General features: G+C 43.5%; 1 protein-coding gene across 2 annotated transcripts in view; it reads right to left on the bottom strand.

Moving 5' to 3' along the window:
* cdyl (chromodomain protein, Y-like) overlaps positions 1-23,794 on the bottom strand; it is a 222,652-nt gene that overhangs the window by 5,511 nt on the left and 193,347 nt on the right. For both annotated transcript variants that reach the window (XM_063070026.1, XM_063070027.1), the window contains 3 exons: positions 16,542-16,714; positions 13,510-13,720; positions 670-813 (listed from right to left, as the gene is read on the bottom strand). In XM_063070026.1, coding sequence (XP_062926096.1) covers positions 670-813; positions 13,510-13,720; positions 16,542-16,714 — 528 coding nt within the window. The remainder of the gene's footprint in view (positions 1-669; positions 814-13,509; positions 13,721-16,541; positions 16,715-23,794) is intronic.

The following is a 23,794-nucleotide window of genomic DNA, read 5'->3' as shown; positions in this document are numbered from 1 at the left end:
TGGCTATCAAACTTTAGACACCCTGAGCCAATAGGCTGGTCCTGGACTTATTTCCATCTGGCATAATTTATATATTATTATTTAATTATTTATGGTTTTATATTGCTACATTTTTACTCTATTCTTGGTTGGTGCAACTGTAACAAAACCCAATTTCCCTTGGGATCAGTAAAGTATGTCTATCTATCTATCTATTTGCAAGATAGAATTCAATAAAGAAGCTTTAAGTAACACCTTAGTCCCCTATCCAATGAAGTGGAGAAGACAATAATGGACACATAAATGTTGGCTAATAAAGTAAAGAACTAGTTTGTTTTGGTAAAAGGACCTACAAATAATTGGCAATTAAGAGTTAAAAAATCTGCCCCATTATTGTTTATTTTTTAAAAATAGGTTCTACTTCATAAAACATGAGTTCATGTGTGTTGGAACTATATTAAATGCATACAAAATTTAAGATTCTAATGATAAATACCTACATTATTTTAATTGGCATTTTAGTTCTTGTTCCACATTCCAAAATTCTACTTCATAAAACACAAATGATTTAATTACACTTTACCATAACCCTTCTTAAAAGGGATTTTAAAAAAGTAACAATTTTACATTTTATTGACAATAAGGAATGTTGATAGTGAGGATTCTAGAAAGTTACAGTTCCTGACTTACAAGGGAATTACATGTGACTAGTTCCTTAATGCGGACCATAACTTCCTGACTGAATGTTCCGGGCCAGAAAACCTGTGATACCAATCCTTTAGCACATGCTTCCTGTGCAGTCAACTTTCGTCCACTGAATAGCATTTCATTCGCCTGTAAAAAAAAACACAAAATCTTAGAGCATAAATGGGAAAAAAAAATCCTAATGTGTGAATGATCTATTCATGTACAAGGCTTTGACTGTCTCATGTTTTCAATTGAGACAGAACTTCATTTTAGAAAAGATAGTTTTATGACTTACATAATTTACCAATAATGCAATCATAGAATGACCATACAAAACAATGAGAATTTTTTTTGCAATTGGGATCATCAATAATTATTTTGGGAAATAAATTATGAAATTTAGAATTAGATCTATTTTAACTTCTGGAGGTCTCTGTCAACCTACAGCTACAGGAGTTTGGGTGAAAGGCGCACAGCCATTCCTCCCAAAATAGCTTTGCACTGCTAAATACTATGAGTGTAGCTTCTGCATAAAGTACATCTTGTCTGTAATAAGTGACACATATCAGTTCATTTCTGCTTTAAAAAGTTGTGGTTATCATATACGTAAGCAGTCAATTTTTGCATATCACTCTACGTTTTTATAAATAATTTCAATCTTCATTCCAAAATAATCTCAATTCTGAATTCTGGAAAAAAAATAAGTTACTCAAATGCTAGAAGGTTCAAGCATGCAAAGGAAATTTCTAAATTTCACCTCAATGAAAAGCCAACAACAGTAACTTACTTTTATGGAGCCTCTGATGTTGAAATCCATGAGGCAACTCATGCTTTGTGAAGGGAACCACATTTTATTTATTTACTTTGGAGATTCCATGACTAGTGGTAATTTCAATAGAAATGATAGATTACTTATAACTAAGATGAAAAGAACACTCAAAGGTTTATGAATCTCTAGAATATCGACTTCTGGAAAATGTGAACATGTTTGAGACAAAATAACAGATTTTTGTGCACTTAGGCCTCCAGGGTTGACATCTGGCAGGTATATAGATGAAGCAGTGGATCAGGCATGATCTTATGGAATGACAGGGCAGACTTAACCTTGCTCCTACTCGTTATGCTCTAAAGGTGGAGTTAAGCAAAGCTGGACTCACTTGGCTAGACAATGGCATTTGCAGGGAGATTGTAGGCTGACCTGTGCACAAGTCCACACAGGTGCAATAGAAAAATCACCTGCAGCAGCATCACAAGGCACACAGCATTATATAAGCAGCATCGACAAGAAAATCATGATGCAAACATAAATTATACATCTTTTTACATGGAAACAGAATTAGAACAAAAAAGTCAATTTTAGTGCAAGATAGCAAAACTATTTATAGGGTTGTGAAACTGTAGTGATTAGGGTTTTGCAGTTTGGTTCAAGAACCCAAAGGCTGAAGGCAAGCTCTTGAACCTGGTGTTGTGGGACTTCAGGCTTCTGTACATCTTGCCTGTGAGCAGCTGTGGAAAGGTGGCATGGCCCAGATGGTGGGGATCTTTGATGATAGATGTTGCCTTCTTGAGGCAGTACCTCCTGTGGATAAGATCAATGGAATAGAGAAATATACTAGCCATTACGCTCTGCAGCTTCTTGTGTTCTAGTACACCTGTAAAGTTTGTTAGAACTTTTGATATCCAAACTTCTTAAGAAAATTAAGATGCTGGAGCACTTTCCTACAATTATATCTGCTGTATATACTGAGCCTAGGACAGGCTATCCAATGTTTACTGCCCAGGAATTTAAAGTTGCTGACACTCTCCTCCACCAATTCCCCCAATGTAGACCGACACATGTATACCCTTCTCCTACTTGGGCAACAATCAGCTCTTTATTTTTGGTGACATTGAGCAAGACATTGTTTTTGTGGCATCATTCATCCAGCTATCCTATCTTGCTCCAGTAACCTGACTCCTTGCCACCTGTGATTTGTCCAACACCAGTAGTGTCACCTGCAAGTTTGAAGATGGCATTGAAACTGTGCTTAGTCACACAGCCATATGTATAGAGCAGTATGCTAAGCAAGCAGCCTTGAGATGTGCCTGTGTTTATGGTCAGTGAGGAGGAGACGTTGTTGCCAATCCTCATTGATTGAGGTCTGCTGATGAGGAAGACAGGTATCCAGTTGCAGAAGGAAGGATAATTGAAAGGGAAGTTGAAATCAAAGGATAAAAAATCTTTTTGAGGAAATGAAACTGCTTCAGCAAGAAATCATGGCCGGAGACCATGAAAGTCTCTGCAACTGAGGGAGAAGATTTTACTGGAAAACTGAGGAATAAGGTGAGCTGCTTGAAGAAGATTCCATGATAAGAAACCAATAAAGAGCAGCTGGTAGAAAAAAACAGTCAGCTAGGAAAGCTCTGTATGTGGAAAAGGGAATTTCTGATTGGCAAATTTATTAAGCTTCAAGAACCTCTTACATAGGCATCCGTTAGTCTCATGAGACCATGGATTTGTGCCTTGGAATGTTTTTTTTTTCAGGGCACAGGCCTGGGCAAGGTTGTATGGAAGACCAGCAGTTGCCCATGCTGCAAGTCTCCCCTCTCCACGCCATCAATGTTGTCCAAGGGAAAGGCATTAGGACCCATGCAGCTTGGCACTGGTGTCGTCGCAGAGCAATGTGTGGTTAAGTGCCTTGCTCAAGGACACACACGCTGCCTCAGCCAAGGCTCGAACTAACTACCTTCAAATCACTAGATGAATGCCTTAACCACTGTGTTGGCATGTAGCCAAATGGTTAAGGCATTGGTCTAGTGATCTGAAGATTGTTAGTTTGAGCCTCAGCTGAGGCAGCGTGTTGTGTCCTTGAGCAAGACACCTAACCACACATTGCTCTGCGATGACACCAGTGCCAAGCTGTATCGGCCCTAGTGCCCTTGGAGTGCTTAATGAAGGACGTGAATAGTTATAAAGTGCCAGCTATGAAACAATTCAATTACTCAGACATATTCTACTCACAATAAATTCCCTCTGATTCATTATTCAGCTTCAGTTTAGTGCAAATGATAAATAGAAACCTAAAGAAAGAACTGTTCTCCTTTACTACCTAAAGTAATGGCAAAAACAAAGGAGAGAAATTGGCCTAACACCTTGGGCCAAGTTTAAAACAGCCTCTGTTGAGCAACCAAAAATAAATAACATTTTATCATAATGAATAGTAACAAAACATGACAATCCATAAAACATTACAACCTTATTACAGAAGTTGCAATAAACATTAATAAACAAGATAAGCTATGAAATAACAACTTCTAATTCAAAAGAGAGAATGCTATTCACTGCGCCACATTGTCGTTACTGTCGTATGTTGCACAGCATCTATTTTTGATATTGTGATTATGTAGTCAAATTAGAAAGAGGAAAACTACAGCAAGCTGATGAAAGATTGAGAAGCAAAACAGATATCCAAGGGCAATAAAACATTATACAATGATTCTTTTTCCCTTTTTAATATCGCTGTCATTATCATTTTATAAACAATAAAATGCTTCATCCTCAAAATCTACTGTCCCAATTGCACCTCTCCCACTCTCCCCTTATTTGGACCAAGGAATGGTGATACAGAAATTAAGTTGCCAGTCACCCACTGAACTGAATTGGATTGGCCATCCAAAGACAAGACTTCAAATTCCATCTCAACACTTAATTAATTTAAATTCAGATTATTAAATAATCTAGAATTTGGAAGGGTAGTCTAAGTAACGAAGGCCATTAAATTATCAGATTACAGTAAGAAAAACCTACTGGGTTCACCGATGCCCATTAGACCTAGTCACACCTAGGACAATGTAGTTTATTCTTCACTACCTTTGGAATTAGGTTAGCAAGTCACTCAGTTAAGCAAAATATATTATGCTAAATGGCAAGAACCAGCTAGCATAAACCCTGTACTCAACAAAATTTACTTATGTAACTCAGTTTCACAAACATCATGGGACTGATGTCAAAACTGTTGTACAGACTAGTCAAGCTATAGCCCGACAATAAGTTCTCAGAATCATACCCTACTATCTTAAACATTTATTCTCTCCATCACAAATGCACCATAAACACAACGCACTGCCATTCCAAGTACATAGCTTAAAACTGCAATTTCTGTAACTGAGATGTACAGGTGCATGAAAACTCCATTATCTACAAATTGCTTCCAAGTTGATCATCATCATTCTGGGATATAGAAAGCCAAGCTATGACCTTATAGTTTCTACAGTCAGGAAGACAGTTCCAGGATACAGGTCTAGCAACAACTTTAGAGTAGTTGCACAAGCAGGACTGCAGCAATTCAAAAATCCGGTTCTCTGCAATCAGGATAGGTATAGCAGATGTAAAATGCTAACTTTTCCAGCAATGTCCATACCATTGAATGAGTGAATAAATAGTCTTCATGTCTCTGGGAATTGTTAAAGTTGTTTTGTATACTGCTGCATTCTGTTTTGATTGTGTAACACCCTGGGAAAGGTTTCACTACTAATGTAATGGTCTTTCTGTAGAAGCAGTGTTTGGGTTATGGTTAGAGATAACAGGTGCTTTGGAATGTGAGCCATCCAATGAAGGGAGCGTGCCTGACACTGAGGTGATCTGGGTCTTTTGTTCGGAGAGATGGAAAAGAAATGGCTAGAAAGGAGAGATCGTAGATGCCAGAAAGGAGTGGACTTGGAGTGGAGTTGGGAGTTGAGAAATTGATGGAGGATCGGTGAAAGGGAAACCATGAGCTCCAACTTGTGCACATTAGGCTGTTTCATTGAAATGGGACCTTTTCTTTTTGTTTTTTCTTTACTAACCCTTTAGTCAAATTAAGAGTTATAAAGCTAAATTGTCTAATTGATATGGTGTACTGTCTGTTATTTCATGGTACTGATTTGTAACAGGGTAACAAGTCACGCAGCATCCACACAAACAGGAGGTTTTGCACCTCAATCTCACATGTTTGGCAGGGCCAGAGAGTGCCTTCCCTACACTTATGCAGCCGACAGAACCAGAGTGTTACAATTGTGGGGGCTCTTCCGGGATGGATTTCGTTGGATCCCGTGTGATTACTCTGAGCATTGAACCAAAATGTTACAATTGTGGGGGCTCATCTGGGATCGATTTCGTTGGATGCTGTGTGATTACTCTGAGCACTGAACCAGTGGGTTGTGTGTTTAAGTCTGTGTTAAACTATTTCCAGTAAAGTGATTACGATACGTGGGTATGGATGGGTTGAGTGGTGGTGTGAATCCATGAGGTTTCTGGTAACGGATGCATGCATGTTCAGGGGAGTAGATATTCGTACTCCTGATAAATTGTTAATTTGACTTTTAAGTACTGTTTAAAAGCCGTAGGAAAAGTTACAATTGTGGGGCAGAGGTTCAATCAACTGGCGAGCAAAGACTTTGTTTCAGTTCAGACTAGTCTTGGCGTAATGGCAGTGGAACTGCCTGGTACTATTAGGATCCCAGGAGAGGGGGGCTGTGGACTGATCATACTTTGTGCGAAAAGCAGTTTATAGGGGAGCAGGCCAAATCGCAAGTTGAGTCTCCAGTCTCTGGGGGCAGAAACTTCAAAGACAGGGTTCTTTCATTTCTGTGGAGCGAGGGGAAGGAGTGGTCTGATTTGGAATGTCTAATGAATCCCCGTCCCCCAGTGAAGAGTGAGAATTCTGAGTTAGTGTCAGTCCTTACCGCTGTAGTGAATAAATGGCCCAGTGCACGGGCAGAGGGTCAGAAGCTGCAAATGTTCTCTGGAGTAAAGCCCACCCCCCGAGGGGCAAGAGGAGTATGAGACCTCTCAGTTGTTAGATGAGTGGCAGTGGTCTGATGATGTAAAGAGACAGCGATTGGTTGAGAGTTTGAGAGGGTGGGTTGCTGACATTGTGAGAGCTGTGAAGTCACAGCACCCGCTTGCCACTGCTGTGACTTACATGCAGGCACTGGAAAAGGCATTTGGCACAACAGTTAGTCCAATAGAGCTCATGATGAGCTTTCAGAACATGCATCAGGAGAAGAGGGAGAAGCTTTCTGCCTACATCTTTCGGCTAGAGAGGCAGCTAAATTGCTTCCAGCGCCGAGAGTCCATTCAAGCAGCTGAGGTGGATCAGTTAAGAATGGACCAAATAGCGAAAGGTACCCAGTCCCAGGGCCTGATCACTTGGGGTTTCCAACTGTCTTGTGAGATGCGCCCCCCTCCCTCATTTGTTGAGCTGATTGGAGAAGTACAGGCGGAGAAGAATGCTTCGAAGGCATAGGAGGGCTCTATCAGCAGGGTACAGTCCTCGGTAGCAGCCCCCTGGGTTGAAGTGACCACAAATAGCCCAACCTGGGGAGTGGTAAAGGAGCATCATGGCAGAGTTGAGAATTGAGGTGTCCCGGTTGTTATCAGTAGGTGTGGACACCCCTGTATGATGGAACTGATAAGGAGACGGACCCTCTAAGGGAATGGACTATGCAGAGGGCTGCTAGTGGCCGGGGTCCCGCCAGAAGGGGAGCGGCTGGTATTGTCTGTTATAACTGTGGTGAAGAGGGACACTTCAGGCGGGAGAGTGAACTACGGGAAACCCCTCGGAGACCCAGTGAGGGAATGGCATGGCATCTCGGGGGAACACGTTCCCAGCAACATATCAAGGAACACTCAAAAGCAAAAACCCCTATTCCTGAAGGTTTAGTGGGGCCAAGCTCCAATGTATCGCTATGGATAGAGGGTATTTATGCCAGAACCATACTTGACACAGGGCTGCAGGCCACTTTGCTGTACCATTCATTTTACAACTGTTATCTAACGCATTTACTATTGACGTCACTCAGTGTGCTAGAGATCTAAGGTCTTAGTGCGGGTGATTATCCGTATGATGGTTATTTGTTGTTGAAACTGGAGTTTTCAGAGGCTGACGTGGGAGTGGCTCAGGACCTTGATACATCAGCACTGGTTTGTCCGGACCCCGTTGAGAAAGATGGCATTTCAATTCTTGTGGGGACCTACACTCCTTTTGTGAGGAAGCTCATGGGAGCCTGCAAGGAGAAAGCTGGAGAGAACTTTCTGGGAACATTGTCCATGCACCCGGTGTTTCGAACTGCTTTTGAGGAAGTGCATGGCTGCATTGGGACGGATAATGAGTTTAGACAAGGAACTGTGGTTCACTCAGTCCAAGCCAATCGTGTTACACCCCGGGGAAGTAGCAGGAATAATGGGAAATCCCAAATTTCTCGGAATGCCCGAGGGTGAAGCCCTCTTGGTGGGTGCTCCAGAAGACCACAAAGAGGAGTTGGGATTTCCTGCTGGGGTATTGGTGAGGCCTGAACTGCAGAAGACCTTGGTTGTACAGGATGGCAGTGATTATCATGAACACTACAGACAGGAAGGTCACCTTCAAGCGGAGGATGCCTCTGGCGCATCTTTTCCCAGTGATGGTAATGTCTAACGTCCCTGTGAGACAAGCTGGGGAGAAACTAGCTGTGAAAAGGGGAAAGTTGATCACTGAGTCATTCAACTTTGGGGACTCCCCAGTACCTGCGGGTTGGAAGAGGAAGTTGACAGAGATGTTGAAACTGGAAGGTGTCTTTTCCACTGACGAGTTTGAAGTGGGTTACTCCAAGAGCACTTATCACACTATCCGGGTGCCCAAAGACACCTGTTTAGAGAAAGGTTGCAGTGACTGGCCCCTGCAGAGGTGGAAGACGATCAACAGCATTTGTGCAAATTGAAGGAAGCAGGGATCATCACTGAGTCCAGAAGCTCCTATGTGTCCCCAGTAGTCGTGGCCAGGAAGAAGAATGGGAAGGTACGGATGTGTGTGTTTTCAATAGGACTCTGAACAAGCGTACCATCCCCAAACAGTCTACAGTCCCAAGGATTGAAGACGCGCTGGCCTCTCCGAGTGGTGCGAAGTGGTTCAGTGTGCTGGACTTAAGGATTGGGTATTATCAGATCCCCATGAGTGAGGCTGACAAAGAGAAGACTGCATTTATATGTCCACTGGGATTCTTTCAGTTCGAGACGATGCCCCAAAGTATATTAGGAGCCCCTGTGATTTTCCAGCACGTCATGGAGAAAATGGTGGGGGATATGAACTGCTTGAGGTATTGGTGTATCTGGATGACCTCACGGTGTTTAGGCCCACCTTGGAAGAACATGAAGTGAGGCTACTGAAGGTGCTGGGCAACCTGAAACCTGAAGGGTTAAAACTTTCCCTGGACAAGTGCCAGTTCTGTAAGATGTCTGTCAGCTATGTTGAGTAGCCACAGATCCGTCCAAGATAGAGGTAGTGACCACATGTCCAAGGCCCCCAGACTGTGAGCACTTTGCGCTCGTTCCTTGGGTTCTGTGGACACTACCAGAGATTCGTGAAGGGCTACGCGGAAGTGAGGGGAACAAAAGGAGAGGAGGGTGAAGAGTGTTTTACCCCTTCAGAGCCGTTTGGAGCGAGGTGGGATGTGAAATGTGAAGAGGCCTTTCAGTTGCTGAAGGAGCTGCTGACACAGGCACCTGTGCTGGCTTTTTCAGACCCCCGATTGCCATATGTACTGCATACAGATGCCAGCAGGGAGGGCTTATGGGGGCGTCCTGTTGAGACCTGTTGCATTTGTCAGCTGGAGTCTATCACCCTCTAAGAAAAACTATCCCATACACAAGTTGGAGTTTCTGGCATTGAAATGGGCTGTGGTAGATAAGTTGAGTGACTACCTCTGTGTGGTGCCAAGTTTGAGGTCAGGACAGACAACAATCCCCTAACTTATATCCTGACTCTGGCGAAATTGGATGCCACAGGTCATCGGTTGTTGGCAGCATTGCCTGCCTATGATTTCAGCCTGAAGTACCAGTCAGGAAGTAGGAACATTGATGCTGAGGCTTGTCCCCATGTGTGCAGGAAGGGCTGGACAGGGACAAAGAGTGGGAGAGTGTTCCTGCCCTGGGAGAGAAAGCCCTGTGACAGTTTGCCATCACAGTGAAGGCAAGGGCAGGATCGAGTGGTAGATCAATTGAGAGTTTCTGATGGCGCTGTTCCACAAGCTTACTGTAACCTGATTACTCTAAAGACAAACCAGTTACTGGGATTGAGTCCGAGGGAAGTGGCAGTTGCTCAGCGAGATGACCCGGGTATCTGTACCATTTGGTCAGAGGTCGAAAAGGGAGACATGGCTCAGGCGGAAAAGACAAAACATGCTGCGGTGCCTCCATTACTGAGAGAATGGCCCAGATTGGAGTTGAAGAACCAGATCCTATACCGGGTCACATTGCCTCCGGACTGGCCTCAGTGCTCCCAGCTGGTTCTCCCTGAGAAGTTTCGGAGGATTGTGCTGAAGTCACTTCATGATGATTCTGGACATTTGGGACCTATGGATTGTTCAAAGATCAGTTCTACTGGCCGTGAATGAAGCTGGAGGTCAAAGAATACTGCAAGTCATGCATTCGATGCATTCAAAGGAAGATGCTGCCTATGAGGGCAGCTCCATTGTCCCACTTGCAGAGTGCGGGGCCCCTTGACCTGATGTGTATGGATTTCCTGTCAATAGAGGCAGATGGCAGCAACATGGCGAATGTCTTGGTCATCACAGATCACTACAGCAGATATGCACAGGCTTTCACTACCAAGGATCAGAGGGCGTCCACGGTGGCCAAAGTGTTATGGGAGAAGGATTTCATTTATTATGGCCTTCCCAGGTGGATACATAGTGATCAGGGATGGGAGTTCAAGAGTAGGTTCATACATGAGTTGAGAAGTGGAGGACGACATCTTATCACCCACAGGATGATTACCAGCCCAGGAGGTTGAATTGGACCTTGCTAAACATGCTCGGAACCTTGGAAATCAGCAAGAAGAACAAGTGGAGTCAACATATTGGACATCTGGTCCACTGCCACAACTGTACACAAAATGAAGTCATATCTGATGTTTGGGCGCGAGGCGAGGTTGCCCATCGACCTTTGTTTTGGGACTAGTGAGAAAGACCTACCACTGAAGACTTATTTGAAGTATGTGTCTAATATGAGAAGGGAGCTGAAAAAGGCTTATGAATTAGCTGAGGTTGCGGCTGCAAAGCAGAAACAAGGAAATAAGAGGAGGTATGATCAAGAGGTTAGGTTCTCCAAACTCATGCTGGGAGACCGAGTCCTCAAAGAATTTGGGGCTACTTGAGAAGCATAAGTTGGCTGACTGCTGGGCGGCTACGCCCTAAGTGGTGCAGAGTCAGATGCCAAACATATCAGTTTTCTAGATGAAACCAGAGGATGGGAATGGGCCTGTCAAGATTATCCATCCGAACCACCTTCTGGGTGTAGGTTGACCCAGAGCCTGATCTGGAGCTTACACCTAGCAAGAGGACTCTGCTGCAATGCAGGGCATTTGAAGGACCAACAGCAGGAGAGATTAGACAGGCCCCTGCCCCTGAATGGGACACTGACTCGGAGGATGAGGACATGGTGGGGGGGGGGGTAGTAAATGCTGCCTTTTGCTAACTCCCCACTGATTGAGGAAGAGATTCCCAACCCATCTCACGCTGAATCAAGTGAAATCAGGGTGGGGGGGGGGGCTATCTGTGGACAGACTGGGTTTCAGCAGGACCCTGAAAGGGATGAAGTGGGGCCCAGCCAAGGGACAGAGGGGTTCAAGTTGCAGGAGGGCACCAGTGATAGACCGGGGGAGGCCTTGCTATGTAGACCAGAATTATCCTAAGGAGTGTTGGAACCTGAAGAAATAGATGAGGGGGCAAGGGGATAAGGGGAATCAGGAGACCACAGGATAGGCTGGCCTATGTAGCACCAGGGGAACAGAGTCTGGCACCCATTGCCTTGGGGAGCTATGGCACTGCCTTTTCCACCTGGGTTGGACTTTGTGTGAAGGGTTGGCAAATTATCTCAATGTCATGAGGATATGACTAATTTTGGTGGTGGGGGGGTGGGTAGAGTATAACACCCTGGGAAAGGTTTCACTGCTAATGTAATGGTCTTTCTGTAGAAGCAGTGTTTGGGATATGGTTAGTGATAACGGGTGCTTTGGAAAGTGAACTGCCCAACGAAGGGAGTGTGTTTTCATGCTGTGTGCCTGACACAGATGTGATCTGGGTCTTTTGTTTGGGGGGGGGGGGGCAATGGAAAGAGAAGCAGCCAAAAAGGGGAGATCATAGATGCCAAAAAGGAGTGGACTTGGAGTGGGGCCTGGAGTCAACCTAGCATGGAGAAATCGATGGAGGATTGGCAAAAGGGAAACCGTGAGCTCCAACTTGTGCACATTGGCCTGTTTCATTAAAATGGGCCCTTTTCTTTTTGTTTTTTCTTTACTAACCCTTTAGTCAAATTAAGAATTATAAAACTAAATAATTTAATTGTATATGGTGTCATCATCATCAGGTGCCATGCCCAGTTTGAGCTTTGACTGCCATGGCCCACACACTCCTGTTTCGGGTCAAGTGGATCAATTCATTGGTATTCATTTCCAGTTCTCTGGCTGCTGTCTCCATCATCATTTGTCTTTGTCTTCCTTTTGCTTTCTTCCCTTCAATCTTTCCCATAATTACCGTGCAGTCTAACTCCTCTTTCCTAATCACATGTCCAATGAAGTCACGTTGCCTTTTCATGATCTCATACATTATTTCTCTTTTTGTGTTTGCTCTGTTCATGACATCCTTGTTAGATATTCGTTTCGTCCATGATATCCTTTGCATCCTCCTCAAAAACCACATCTCTGCTGCTTTAATTCGTTTCCTCATGTTACTAGATATCGTCCAACATTCTGAGCCATATAACATAACTGGATAAACGTAACATTTCAGTGCTCTGTGGCAGGTTGTCATGCCTAGTTTAGTGTTGGTCAGTATATTCTTCATTCATATGGTGTACTGTCTGTTGTTTCGTTGTACTGATTTGAAATGGTAACAAATCACGCAGCATCCACACAAATGGGGTTTCAGGGTTTTGCACCTGAATCTCATACGTTTGGCAGGGCCAGAGACCGTCTTCCCTTGATTTACGCAGCTGACAGAACTAGAGTGTTAGAATTGTGGGGGATCATCTGGGATTGATTTCGTTGGATGCTGTGTGATTGCCCTGAGCATTGAACCAGAGTGTTACAATTGTAAGTGATTTATTCACTGAATGATGTTAACGATAAGCAAACTGTGACAGTGCGTCTTTTTCATAATGAATTAAAGACGAGAAAACGTGTTGTATTAAAGAGTTGTGTGTAAAAACCAGAGGCAACAATTAAACTAGGGAAAAAGAGCCACCACGAATACGAGGGGTGATTGATAAATTCGTGGCCTAAGGTAGGAGGAGTCAATTTTAGAAAACCTAGCACATTTATTTTTCAACATAGTCCCCGCCTACATTTACGCACTTAGTCCAGCGGTTGTGGAGCATACGGACCTCTAGAAAGTGTCCACAGCAGGGGTGATTGATAAGTTCGTGGCCTAAGGTAGACGAAGACGATGAGTTACTAACTTCAAACTTTCTGCGTAATCACTCAAAGAGTTGAACTGCATATGCATGTAACGAGTTGTATAACTCATCTCCTTCTACATTAGGCCACGAACTTATCAATCACCCCTGTCGTGGACACTTTCTGGAGGTCCAAGATCCATATGCTCCATGACCGCTGGACTAAGTGTGTAACTGTAGGAGGGGACTATGTTGAAAAATGAATGTGCTAGGTTTTTAAAAATTGACTCCTTCTACCTTAGGCCACAAACTTATCAATCACCCTTCGTAAACAAAGCATTCCAGAAAATACATTTAAGGACAGAATGACTTTGAATTTTACAAACTGAAATTCTCAGAATTTACACACACACACACAAATACATTTGATGATTTGAAAATACATGCAAACTTACTGATGCTAAACCCATTATTTTGGGAAATGTCAGAGATGAGCACCCATCTGGAGTCTGTCCAAATGTAGTATAAGGAGTCTGAAACCATGCTTTCTCATTGGCCCACACCACATCACAAAGGGGTAAAATGGAAGCTCCAAGACCAATTGCAGGACCATTCACAGCTACTATGATTGGTTTCTTAAACTGAATAAAAGTATTGACAAAACTCCTAAAAGTGGAAAAAAACAAGCATCAAACTGAATTCCATTTAACATCACTTTGTTAGTCAATGTTAAACATAAATATGTGGCACAGAAGTAAAAAAAGATTAACAAAACATTATATATTATTCAAAATATCTCTCGGCTCTACATAACTAACAAAAATTTCAGATGTAGAGCTAAACAGCTGTGACCCATTGTTGGTAACTTGCGTATTACAATAGACCAATTTTACAGTTAATCTTTATATAATTTAGTGAGTCTCACAATCTGCTTTCAAAATATAAATAATTTCAAACAAAGCTATTATTTGAAGCAATGGGTGGTCAACATTTTGGGTTGAGACACTGAACAAGTTCTGATGCAGGGTCTCAGTCAAAAACATCAATATCTCTTTAGTTCCACCGAGAATGCTTGCTCCATTGAGTTATTCCAGCAGTTTGTGTTTTGCTTCAGATTCCAGCACCTGCAATCTCTTGAATCTCCTAAACTATTAATTACTTTAGTTTCCTATCAATCTTCATGATATATAGGGGTAAAAAAAAAAGGCTACCTGGCCCATAGAATCTACTCAGTGATTAATAAGCTAACGGTTTTTCTCGTGGATCAGTTTCATTGATACACTTTTTTTCAGATACATAATGAGCAAAAGAGGGGCATGGGTGGATATCAGACCATTAGAAAATCACACTGGATCGGCAAAGAAATTGTGGGTGAACTGAATAAATATTTTGTGTTGGACTTCACTGTGGAAGAAACCAACCGCATCCCAGAAATTCAGGAGTGTCAGGGGGCAGAAGTGAGTGTAGTTGCTGCAACTGAGGAAAAGGTGGTTGGGAAGTTGAAAGATCTGAAGTTACATTAGACACCCGGACGAGATGAACTACATCCCAGGGTTCTGAAAGAGGTAGCTGAAGAGACAGCAGAGGCATTAGTGGCGATCTTTCAAGAATCACTAGACTCTGGAATGGTTCTGCATGGCTGGAAAATTTCACTCCACTTTTAAAGGGAGGAAGGAACGCAAAGGACAAGAAATTATAGGCCAATTAGCCTGACTTCAGTGGTTGGGAAGGTGTTGAGAGCCCATTATTAAGGATAAGGTTTTGGGGTACTTGGAGGCACAGGATAAAATAGGTCAAAGCCAGCATGGTTTCCTTAATGGGGAAATATTGCCTGACATATCTGTTGGAACTTTGAGGAAATAACAGGCAGCATAGACAAAGGAGAGTTACAGGATATTGTTTACTCGGATTTTCATAAGGCCTTTGACAAGGTGCTGCATAAGAGGTTGCTAACCAAGATAAGAGCCAGTGATATTACAGGAAAAGTACTATCATGGACAGATTAGTTGAATTTCAGAAGGCAAAGAGTGGGAATAAAGGCTGCGGGTGACTAGTGGCGTTTCGCAGGTGTTGGTGTTGGGTCCACTACTTTTCATGTCATATGTTAATAATCTGGACAATGAAATATGGCTTTGTGGACATATTTGTGAATGATACAAAAGTATATGGAGGGACAGGTAGCATGGAGGAGGCAGGGAGTCTGCAGAAGGCCTTGGACAGATTAGGAGAATGACTAAACAAATGGCAGATGAAACACAGTGTGGAGAAGTGTATGGTCATGCACTCTGATAGAAGTGCAGATTATTTTCTAAAAAGGGGTGCAAGTCCCCAAATCAGAGGTGCAAAGGGACTTGGGAGTCCACGTGCAGAATTCCCTAAAGGTTATTTGCAGGTTGAAATAGTGAAAAGGAAGGACAAGTGCAATGTTAGCATTCATTTTGAGAGGACTAGAATAAAAAAGTAAGGATGAGCTTTATAAAGCATTGGTCAAATCCCAATTGTAGTATTGTGAGCAGTTCTGGACCCCTTATCTAAGAAAGGATGAGCTGACATTGGAGAGGGTCCAGAGGAGGTTCACAAGATGATTCCAGAAATGGAAGGGTTACATATGAGGATATTTGATGGCTCTGGGCCTATACTCAGTTTAGAAGTATGATGGTAGGGGTGGGGAGAGAGGGGGAGAGCAAATTGCCTTCAAACCTATCAGATATTGTAAGGCTTAGATAAAGTGGACGTGGAGAGGATGTTTCCTTTAGTGGGGGATTCAAGGACCAGAGGACACAGCCTAAGAACAGAAGGACATCCCTTTAGAACAGAGATGAGCACATTTTTTAGCTAGAGAATAGTGAATCTGTTGAACTCATTGCTACCAATGGCTGTGGAGGCCAAGTAATTGGGTATACTTAAAGCAGAGGGTGACAGGTTCTTGATTAGTAAGGGTGTTAAAGGATATGGGAAGAAGGCAGGAGAATAGTGGTGAGTGGGAAATCAATCATGCATGATGGAATGGCAGAGCAGACTTGATGGGCCGAATGGCTTAGCTGTGCTCTAATATCTTATGGTCTTATGGACAACTGGCAATTAGTATTAATCTAAATGTACTTTTGTTGTTATGAATACAACAGACCAAAAACACTGCTTTCAGAACTACACATTTTTAATGACTCGTCTGAAAGTCTCAGATTTAATTTTTGAGCAAGATTCCTGTTCCCAACCATTTCTACCCCACACCTCACAAACATGTTGGAATACAGAAAGACCTTTTATGATTTTTCCTGATCTCATTACCACCCTATTTTGCTTTGCACCATTATCCTTATCATTTCATAACACTGAACTGTCATTTTCCCTGACACTGGCTTAAAAAAAACTTATCTTCCTAATTCTCTGGAAGGTCCAAGAAACTGAAGCCACAGCTGTTTCCTTCTCCACTGGTACCACCTAACATACTATTTCCAGCAACGTTTCAATTTTAGAAGATGCATACCTGATAGACTCTGTCATTTTAATACTTTCTCTTTTTCGATCATCTGTTAGTCGTCGAATGAAATAAATAAAATCAAGACCACAACAAAAGACACTTCCTACGGCACTTAGCAAAACCAATTTACTATCATCAGCTGCTGCAGTATTCAGAGCACTCTGCATTTCCTTCATAACCTGTAAAGAAAACAATTAAAATGATTACAGATTCAGACTGAATTTTGCATAGACAAAAAAAAACAATTCCAGATTTGTTTCAATATATTCCTTGGTTCCAGAACTTTCCTTGTTATTTATCTTTAGTCTGTCTCTAATTAACCAATAAATTAGGTTGCTGATCAATCAATTTTAAATGTCAGTTAGGAGTCAGCCACATTTGTGGGTGTGGAGTTACGTACTAACCAAACCAGGCAAGGAAGGCAGAAATCCTGTAGGGGTAAGCAGATTAAACGCTATTCGATCTGCATCAACAATTTGGCTGAGTTCTAAGTTATCTGACGACACAAAACCAAGTGAAATTGTGCAGTGAGCAGAATGTAAAGGGGCTTCAAGAGGATACAGACAGATGATATAGGAATAATTGAGTCAGCAAGAACATGACTGACTGTAATGTGAAAAAAGACAACGTTGTCAACTTTGGTGCAAACAACAGAAAAGCTGAAGTCTTTGAACCTTTTAAAAATATTCAATGTCACTGAAGGGCCAAATGAAGGTGAAGCAAGCAATTAAGTACTTTGGCTTTTTACAATGATGGGATTTGAGTACAGGAGTAAAATAATCTCATTACAATCATATGGGGCTTTGGTGAGACCACTTCTTGAGCACTGTGTCCAGTTTTGATTTCTTCAAAGAGGAAAGATACACTTGTCAGAGTCAGCAAATCAAAAATTTACTATATTGGTTTCTGTGGTTTTTCCATACGAGAAGAGATTGAGTAGACTCTGGCCTCAAGGTAAGAAGAATGAGAGATGATCCTCCTGAACTGTGACAGGTTGGTTGTGAATCAGGGATCACAGTCCCAAAATAAAAGGCAAGGCTGTTCCGAACTCAGAGGAGCTGAATGTTTCTACACTCAGAGGTGGCAAATCTTTGGAATTCTCTGCCACACAGGGCTGTGGATGCTCAGACACTGAGTTAATTTAAAATAGAATAAATTGTTGGATAGTAAGGGTACCAAGGGAAGGATTATATTAGCCATGATCCTGACAAGAGCAGACTTGAGGGGTAAATGACCTCCTTCTGTTTCCAACCCTTACATTCAAGTATAGCTGGGTGTTTTGCAACAATTATGTAATTTAATCATTACTATTACTGATACTGTCATTTTATTCCAGATTTATTTAGTTTCTTAAATTAAAACATCCCATCTTTAATGGTAGTATTAGAATAGACCTTTGATACAGGAACTTAAACACAATGTTACCCATACAATTAATGAATCAGTAAACTGATGCCAGAAGCAAAACAAGATTCACCACCTGCCACCAACCAGAACTATGCTACCTGTCAGGAGTTATTGTAGCATAATGGTTGCATTACTTGGATAACAATCCATCATTAGTCCAAGGAAAGAACTAAAATTCCATCTTGCTGGTTTGAATATCTTAAACCTGTTAACAGCTTTCATCATTACCTTGTATGACATTTGTCCCCTAAAAACATATCTGTGTCAGCCTGGCAAACCACTCAGTTAAAGTAACCAGGGACCAACAATAAATACACTGACCTGCCAGAGATACACATATCTAGAAATTCAAATTAACAAATCTCTCACTTGGGTAACATTCATTTTTTCCCCAGTCAGAACAGTAAAAGGATAAGCAGCAATTATTCCACTTTCTGCTCTTCTAGTTAGTAAAAGCTTTCTTCAACTCAAAACATTGATTCACATCTGAATCAGGAACCCCAATAGGCACATTTCAATTTGATCTGTGTACTCCAATATTTCATTTGATTATTGCTTTAAGCACTCTTTATATTTCATAATCTACACCTCACATGTAAAGCTCAAAGTTTAAATCTTTTTTTTTGCCCCACCAGCCAAGTTCAGATTTTGTAGACCAACTTTCCTTTATTGATAATGGTATTTCTTTCTATCTTACAAAGTTCTGAGCTTATTATTCTTCAATTTCTTCTTATTCTTTCATCCTTTGCTCTAAAGTTCTCCCAGGATTTCAATTTCTTCTGGACACAGTCCTCAGAAGCAACTTACCACCTGAAGAACCAGTGAAGAGAATTCTTAACCTACTGCTTCCTGGCAAAGTGAAAACCAAAGCAACAATTAGCCTGTGCTCCATGCAAGGTCAATGGTCCAAGCATAATAGCTTAGCAGTCAGTGTAACACTATTACAGTGCCAGTGACCTGAATTCAAGTCCACTGCTGAATGCAAGGAGTTTGTATGTTCTCCCTGTGACTACGTGAGTTTCCTCCGGTTGCTCTATTTCCTCCCATATTCCAAAGATGTAGCCTGGGGCTTATTGATCTGGAAGGGCCTGTTATGTTACTATATCTCTAAATAAATAAAATAACCATGCATCTTAGAAACTATTTGGATTTCGAGGACTTATCTTCACTTTCAATCCAGGCTAATGGGATGTAATTTTCACATCTGTGCATAGAATCGATACAAAATTAGTCCAACTGATATCAATTCATTCTCCAGGGGATGTAAACTTGAAGCATAAAATTGATCTACTGGCAAACCAGGCCACATCATGTTATAATTAAGATTCAGGGCATGATAGAGCCACTCTGAGAGGGCTGGTAGTGCAGGCAGGTACTATAGAGGTGCTTAAGAGACACTTTTATAAATGACCTGGATGAAGAAGTAGAAGGGTGGGTAAGTAAGTTTGCTGATGACACAAAGGTTGAGGGTGTTGTGGATAGTCATGAGGGGTGTCAGAGATTACAGCAGGACATCGATAGGATGCAGAATTGGAGAAGTGGCAGATGGAGTTCAACCTAGTTAAGTGTGAAGTGGTTCATTTTGGAAGATCAAATTTGAAGACAGAATACAATAGTAATGGTAAAACTCTTGGCAGCGTGGTGGATCAGAGAGATCTTGGGGTCCATGTCCATAGGACAATCAAAGCTGCTCCGCAGGTTGACAGTGTTGTTAAGAAGGTGTATGATGTGTTGGCATTCACCAAATATGGGATTGAGTTCACGAGCCATGAGGTAATGTTAAAGCTATACAAGACCATAGTTAGACCCTGCTTGGAGTACTGTGTTCAGTTCTGGTCACCTCACTACAGGAAGGATGTGGATACTATAGAAAGAGTGCAGAGGAGACTTACAAGGATGTTGCCTGGATTGGAGAGCCTGCCTTATGAGAACAGGTTGCGTGAACTTGGCCTTTTCTCCTTGGAGTGATGGAGGATGAGAGGGGGCCTGATAGAGGTGTACAAGATGATGACAGGCATTGATCATGTGGCTAGCCAGAGGCTTTTTCCCCGGGCTGAAATGGCTAACACAAGGGGGCATAGTTTTAAGGTGCTTGGAAGTAGGTACAGAGGGGATATCTTTCTTCAAAAAGGAACTAAGTAGAATTTTGACCCCCGAAGCTGATTCACGTCATGGAGGAATATGGAAGAGATTGATCAGGTCTGGGTGAAAGGCCCTCAATTCCACCATGAAGGTATAGAATCCTGATGAAGAGAGTTTTCACAGAGTCCTTTGTGAAGTAGAGGCTGTCATCCAATTACTAAAGCATCCTCCCATTCCAATGATTTGGAAGCACTAACACCAAACCATCTGTTAGTTCTGAAGTCCTTACCATCCTTAACATTAGTAGGAGAGTTTCAAAAGAAGGACGTTTATGCACATCATAGATACTGAGATTTACAAGATGGCACCGGTATCTGGCAACTCAGCGCATGCTCTCCCGAGCAAACTGCCCTCTACACTATCCTATACCTGAGAAACCCTTCTTAACCTCCAATCTGCTACATCTAGCAAGATCAACAACACCCTGGCGAAGCTACTGACCCAGCTGGAGACCACCGTGCCAGAATTGCTTCCTCAACTCCGGACCACACCTGGACCCGACCAGCGAGGTCTGGTCCGAGGCCCACCATGTTCCCGGAGATCTGCGGCCTGCTACTGTGCCAGAGAGCTTGGAGACGCAGCCCATTCCGACCAGCACGTCTCCGGAGCAGACGACCACACAGAAGTGACGTCGGGACCTCAAGGTGCCCCAGACGCTTCCCCGGAGCGACCATTGTAAAGCCCCGTTGGTGGACATCTACAGCTGCCGGAAGTGAGGCCTCCACCGCCGACCTTGGAAATTCAGCCCGAGGCTTGGCCGGAGCGGAGGCCTCCACAACCGTGACTCAGCTCACGGACTTGTTTCAGCCAGGAGCCCGGCTCTCCGGGATTAAATGTCGGCTTCGGGGACCGACCCAATCGACTGCCCACCCGACGATGCGACCCGCCAATCAATCCCCGCGGGACGCGTCCACCAACCTCAAAGAGCTGCCAACACCACACTGTATCGATGGAAACCTGGAAAGATGCACTATTTACTGAGGAAGCATGAGAAAAGAACTGGGCTGCTGGTCAGATTGAAGCTGAGGGGCTTCAGGGTCCCTATGCCCACCATCCTACTAGCTAATGTGCAATCCATAGAGAACAAGGTGGATGATCTTAAAGGGAGACTCACCTACTGCAGGGAGATGCAGAACTGCTGTGTATTCTGTTTCACCGAGACCTGGCTCTCCCCTGCCACTACCGACTGTGCCATCCAACCGGAGAGATTTTTGATCCATTGGATGGAGCGCACGACGTCTTCGGGCAAGACGAGGGGAGGTGGTGTCTGCCTAATGATCAACACTGCGTGGTGCTCGGACACAGTGGCACTGATAAGCTCCTGCATCCCGGACCTGGAATACCTGTCGGTGAAGTGTCGTTCCTACTATCTGCCATGGGAATTCACCTCGGTCATACTGACAGCGGTCTACATTTCCCCTCCAGGCAGACGTGGAGTGTGCTCTGAACATACTGTATGCCAACATCAGTGAACTTGAGACCAGGTGTCCGGAGGCTTTGCTCATTACAGCCGGGGAATTTAACCAGGCCAACCTCAGAAAGGCACTGCCAAAGTTATACCAACATGTCTCCTGCCCCACTAGAGGCCCGAATATACTTGACCACTGCTACATAGCAGTCAAGGATGCCTACCGTTCCATCCCATGACCTCACTTCGGAAAATCAAACCATCAGGCCATACTTCTCCTCCCGGCTTACAAACAGAAACTGAGCGGGAGGTCACGGTGTCAAAAGTGGTGTCACGTTGGACGGAGGAAACAGATGAGGTCCTCCGTGACTACTTTGAAACGGTGGACTGGTTAGTATTCAAGGACTCGGCAGCTAACCTCGATGAGTATACCTCAGCTGTCATGGACTTCATCAGGAAATGCACAGAGGACTGTGTGTCTCGCAAGATGATCTGGGTATTCCCTAACCGGAAACCTTGGATGAATTATGAGGTCAAGTCCCTTTTGAAGGCTAGAGCTGCGGCTTTTAGGTCTGGGGATACCAGTCGCTACACGGAATCCAGGCGTGAACTCCGGAAAGCCATTAAGGGTGCCAAGAGGCAGTATTAAGCTAAGTTGGAAGCCCAGGCTAACCAGAGGGATGCCGGTAGACTATGGCAGGGTCTAAATGAAATCACTAGGCGCAAAGAAAAGGCTGGGAATATCAATAACTGTGGCGCTTCTCTTCCTGATGAACTTAACGCATTCAATGCAAGATTCGAACAGAAGAGGAGTGTCCCGCTCCCTCCGGATGAACCGGACCTGGTGGCATCGAGATTCATCGTCACTGAGGAGGATGTTAGAAGGACCTTCCTGAAGATAAATCCAGGAAAGGCAACGGGCCTAGATGGCGTCCCAGGACAGGTTCTCCGGGCCTGTGCAAGCGAGCTAGCTGGAGTGTTTGCTGACATCTTCAACTGCTCCTTGCTTCAGTCTAAGATCCCCTTATGTTTTAAGAAGGCAACGATAATCCCGGTGCCAAAGAAGTGCAAGGTGGCATGCCTGAATGACTATCGACCTGTGGCTCTGACATCAATTACTGAGAAGTGCTTCGAGCGATTGGTTATGGCACACACCAACCACAGCCTACCAGTCAACCGCGACGCTTTGCAATTCACCTACCAGAGCAACAGGTCAATGGCAGATGCCATCTCTCTGGCCCTACATTCCTCCTTAGAACACCTGGAGAATAAAGACGAATATGTAAGGCTCCTTTTCATTGACTACAGCTCTGCCTTAAGTACCATCATTCCAAATAAACTGATTCCTAAGCTCCGGAACCTGGGCCTTAGCACTCAGATCTGCAGCTGGATCTTCAACTTCCTCACAGACAGGACCCAGGCTGTAAAAATAGGGGACAAGCTCTCCCCTACAATCACTCTGAGCACCGGTGCCCCACATGGCTGTGTACTCAAACCCCCTGCTGCACTCACTGTACACCCGTGATTGTGTAGCTAAGTTTCCATCGAACTCAATATATAAGTTTGCTGATGACACCACAATTGTAGGCCGTATCTCGGGTAATGATGAGTTTGAGTACAGAGAGGAAATTAAGAACCTGGAGGCATGGTGCAAAGACAATAACCTATCCCTCAATGTCAGCAAGACGAAGGAATTGGTTGTTGACTTCAGAAGGAGTAGCGGACCACACGACCCCATTTACATCAGTGGTACGCAAGTGGAACAGGTCAAAAGCTTTAAGTTCCTCGGGGTCAATATCACAAATGACCTGACTTGGTCCAACCAAGCAGAGTTCACTGCCAAGAAGGCCCACCAGCACCTTTACTTCCTGAGAAAACTAAAGAAATTTGGCCTGTCCCCTATAACCCTCACTAATTTTTATAGATGCACCGTAGCAAGCATTCTTCTAAGGTGCATCACAACCTGGTATGGAAGTTGTCCTGTCCAAGACAGGAAGAAGCTGCAGAAGATCTTGAACATCACACAAACTAATCTTCCATCCTTGGACTCACTTTACATTGCACACTGTTGGAGCAGTGCTGCCAGGATAATCAAGGACACGACCCACCCAGCCAACACACTTTTCGTCCCTCTTCCCTCCGGGAGACGGCTCAGGAGCTTGAGGAATCATACGGCCAGATTTGGGAACAGCTTCTTTCCAACTGTGATAAGACTGCTGAACGAATCCTGACCCAGATCTGGGCTGTACCCTCCAAATATCCGGACCTGCTCTCATTTTTTTTTTTGCGCTACCTTACTTTC

Source organism: Mobula hypostoma, chromosome 17 (genome assembly GCF_963921235.1).
Source record: "Mobula hypostoma chromosome 17, sMobHyp1.1, whole genome shotgun sequence".
Lineage (NCBI taxonomy): Eukaryota > Metazoa > Chordata > Chondrichthyes > Myliobatiformes > Myliobatidae > Mobula > Mobula hypostoma.
This window is presented reverse-complemented; position numbering and strand designations above follow the sequence as displayed.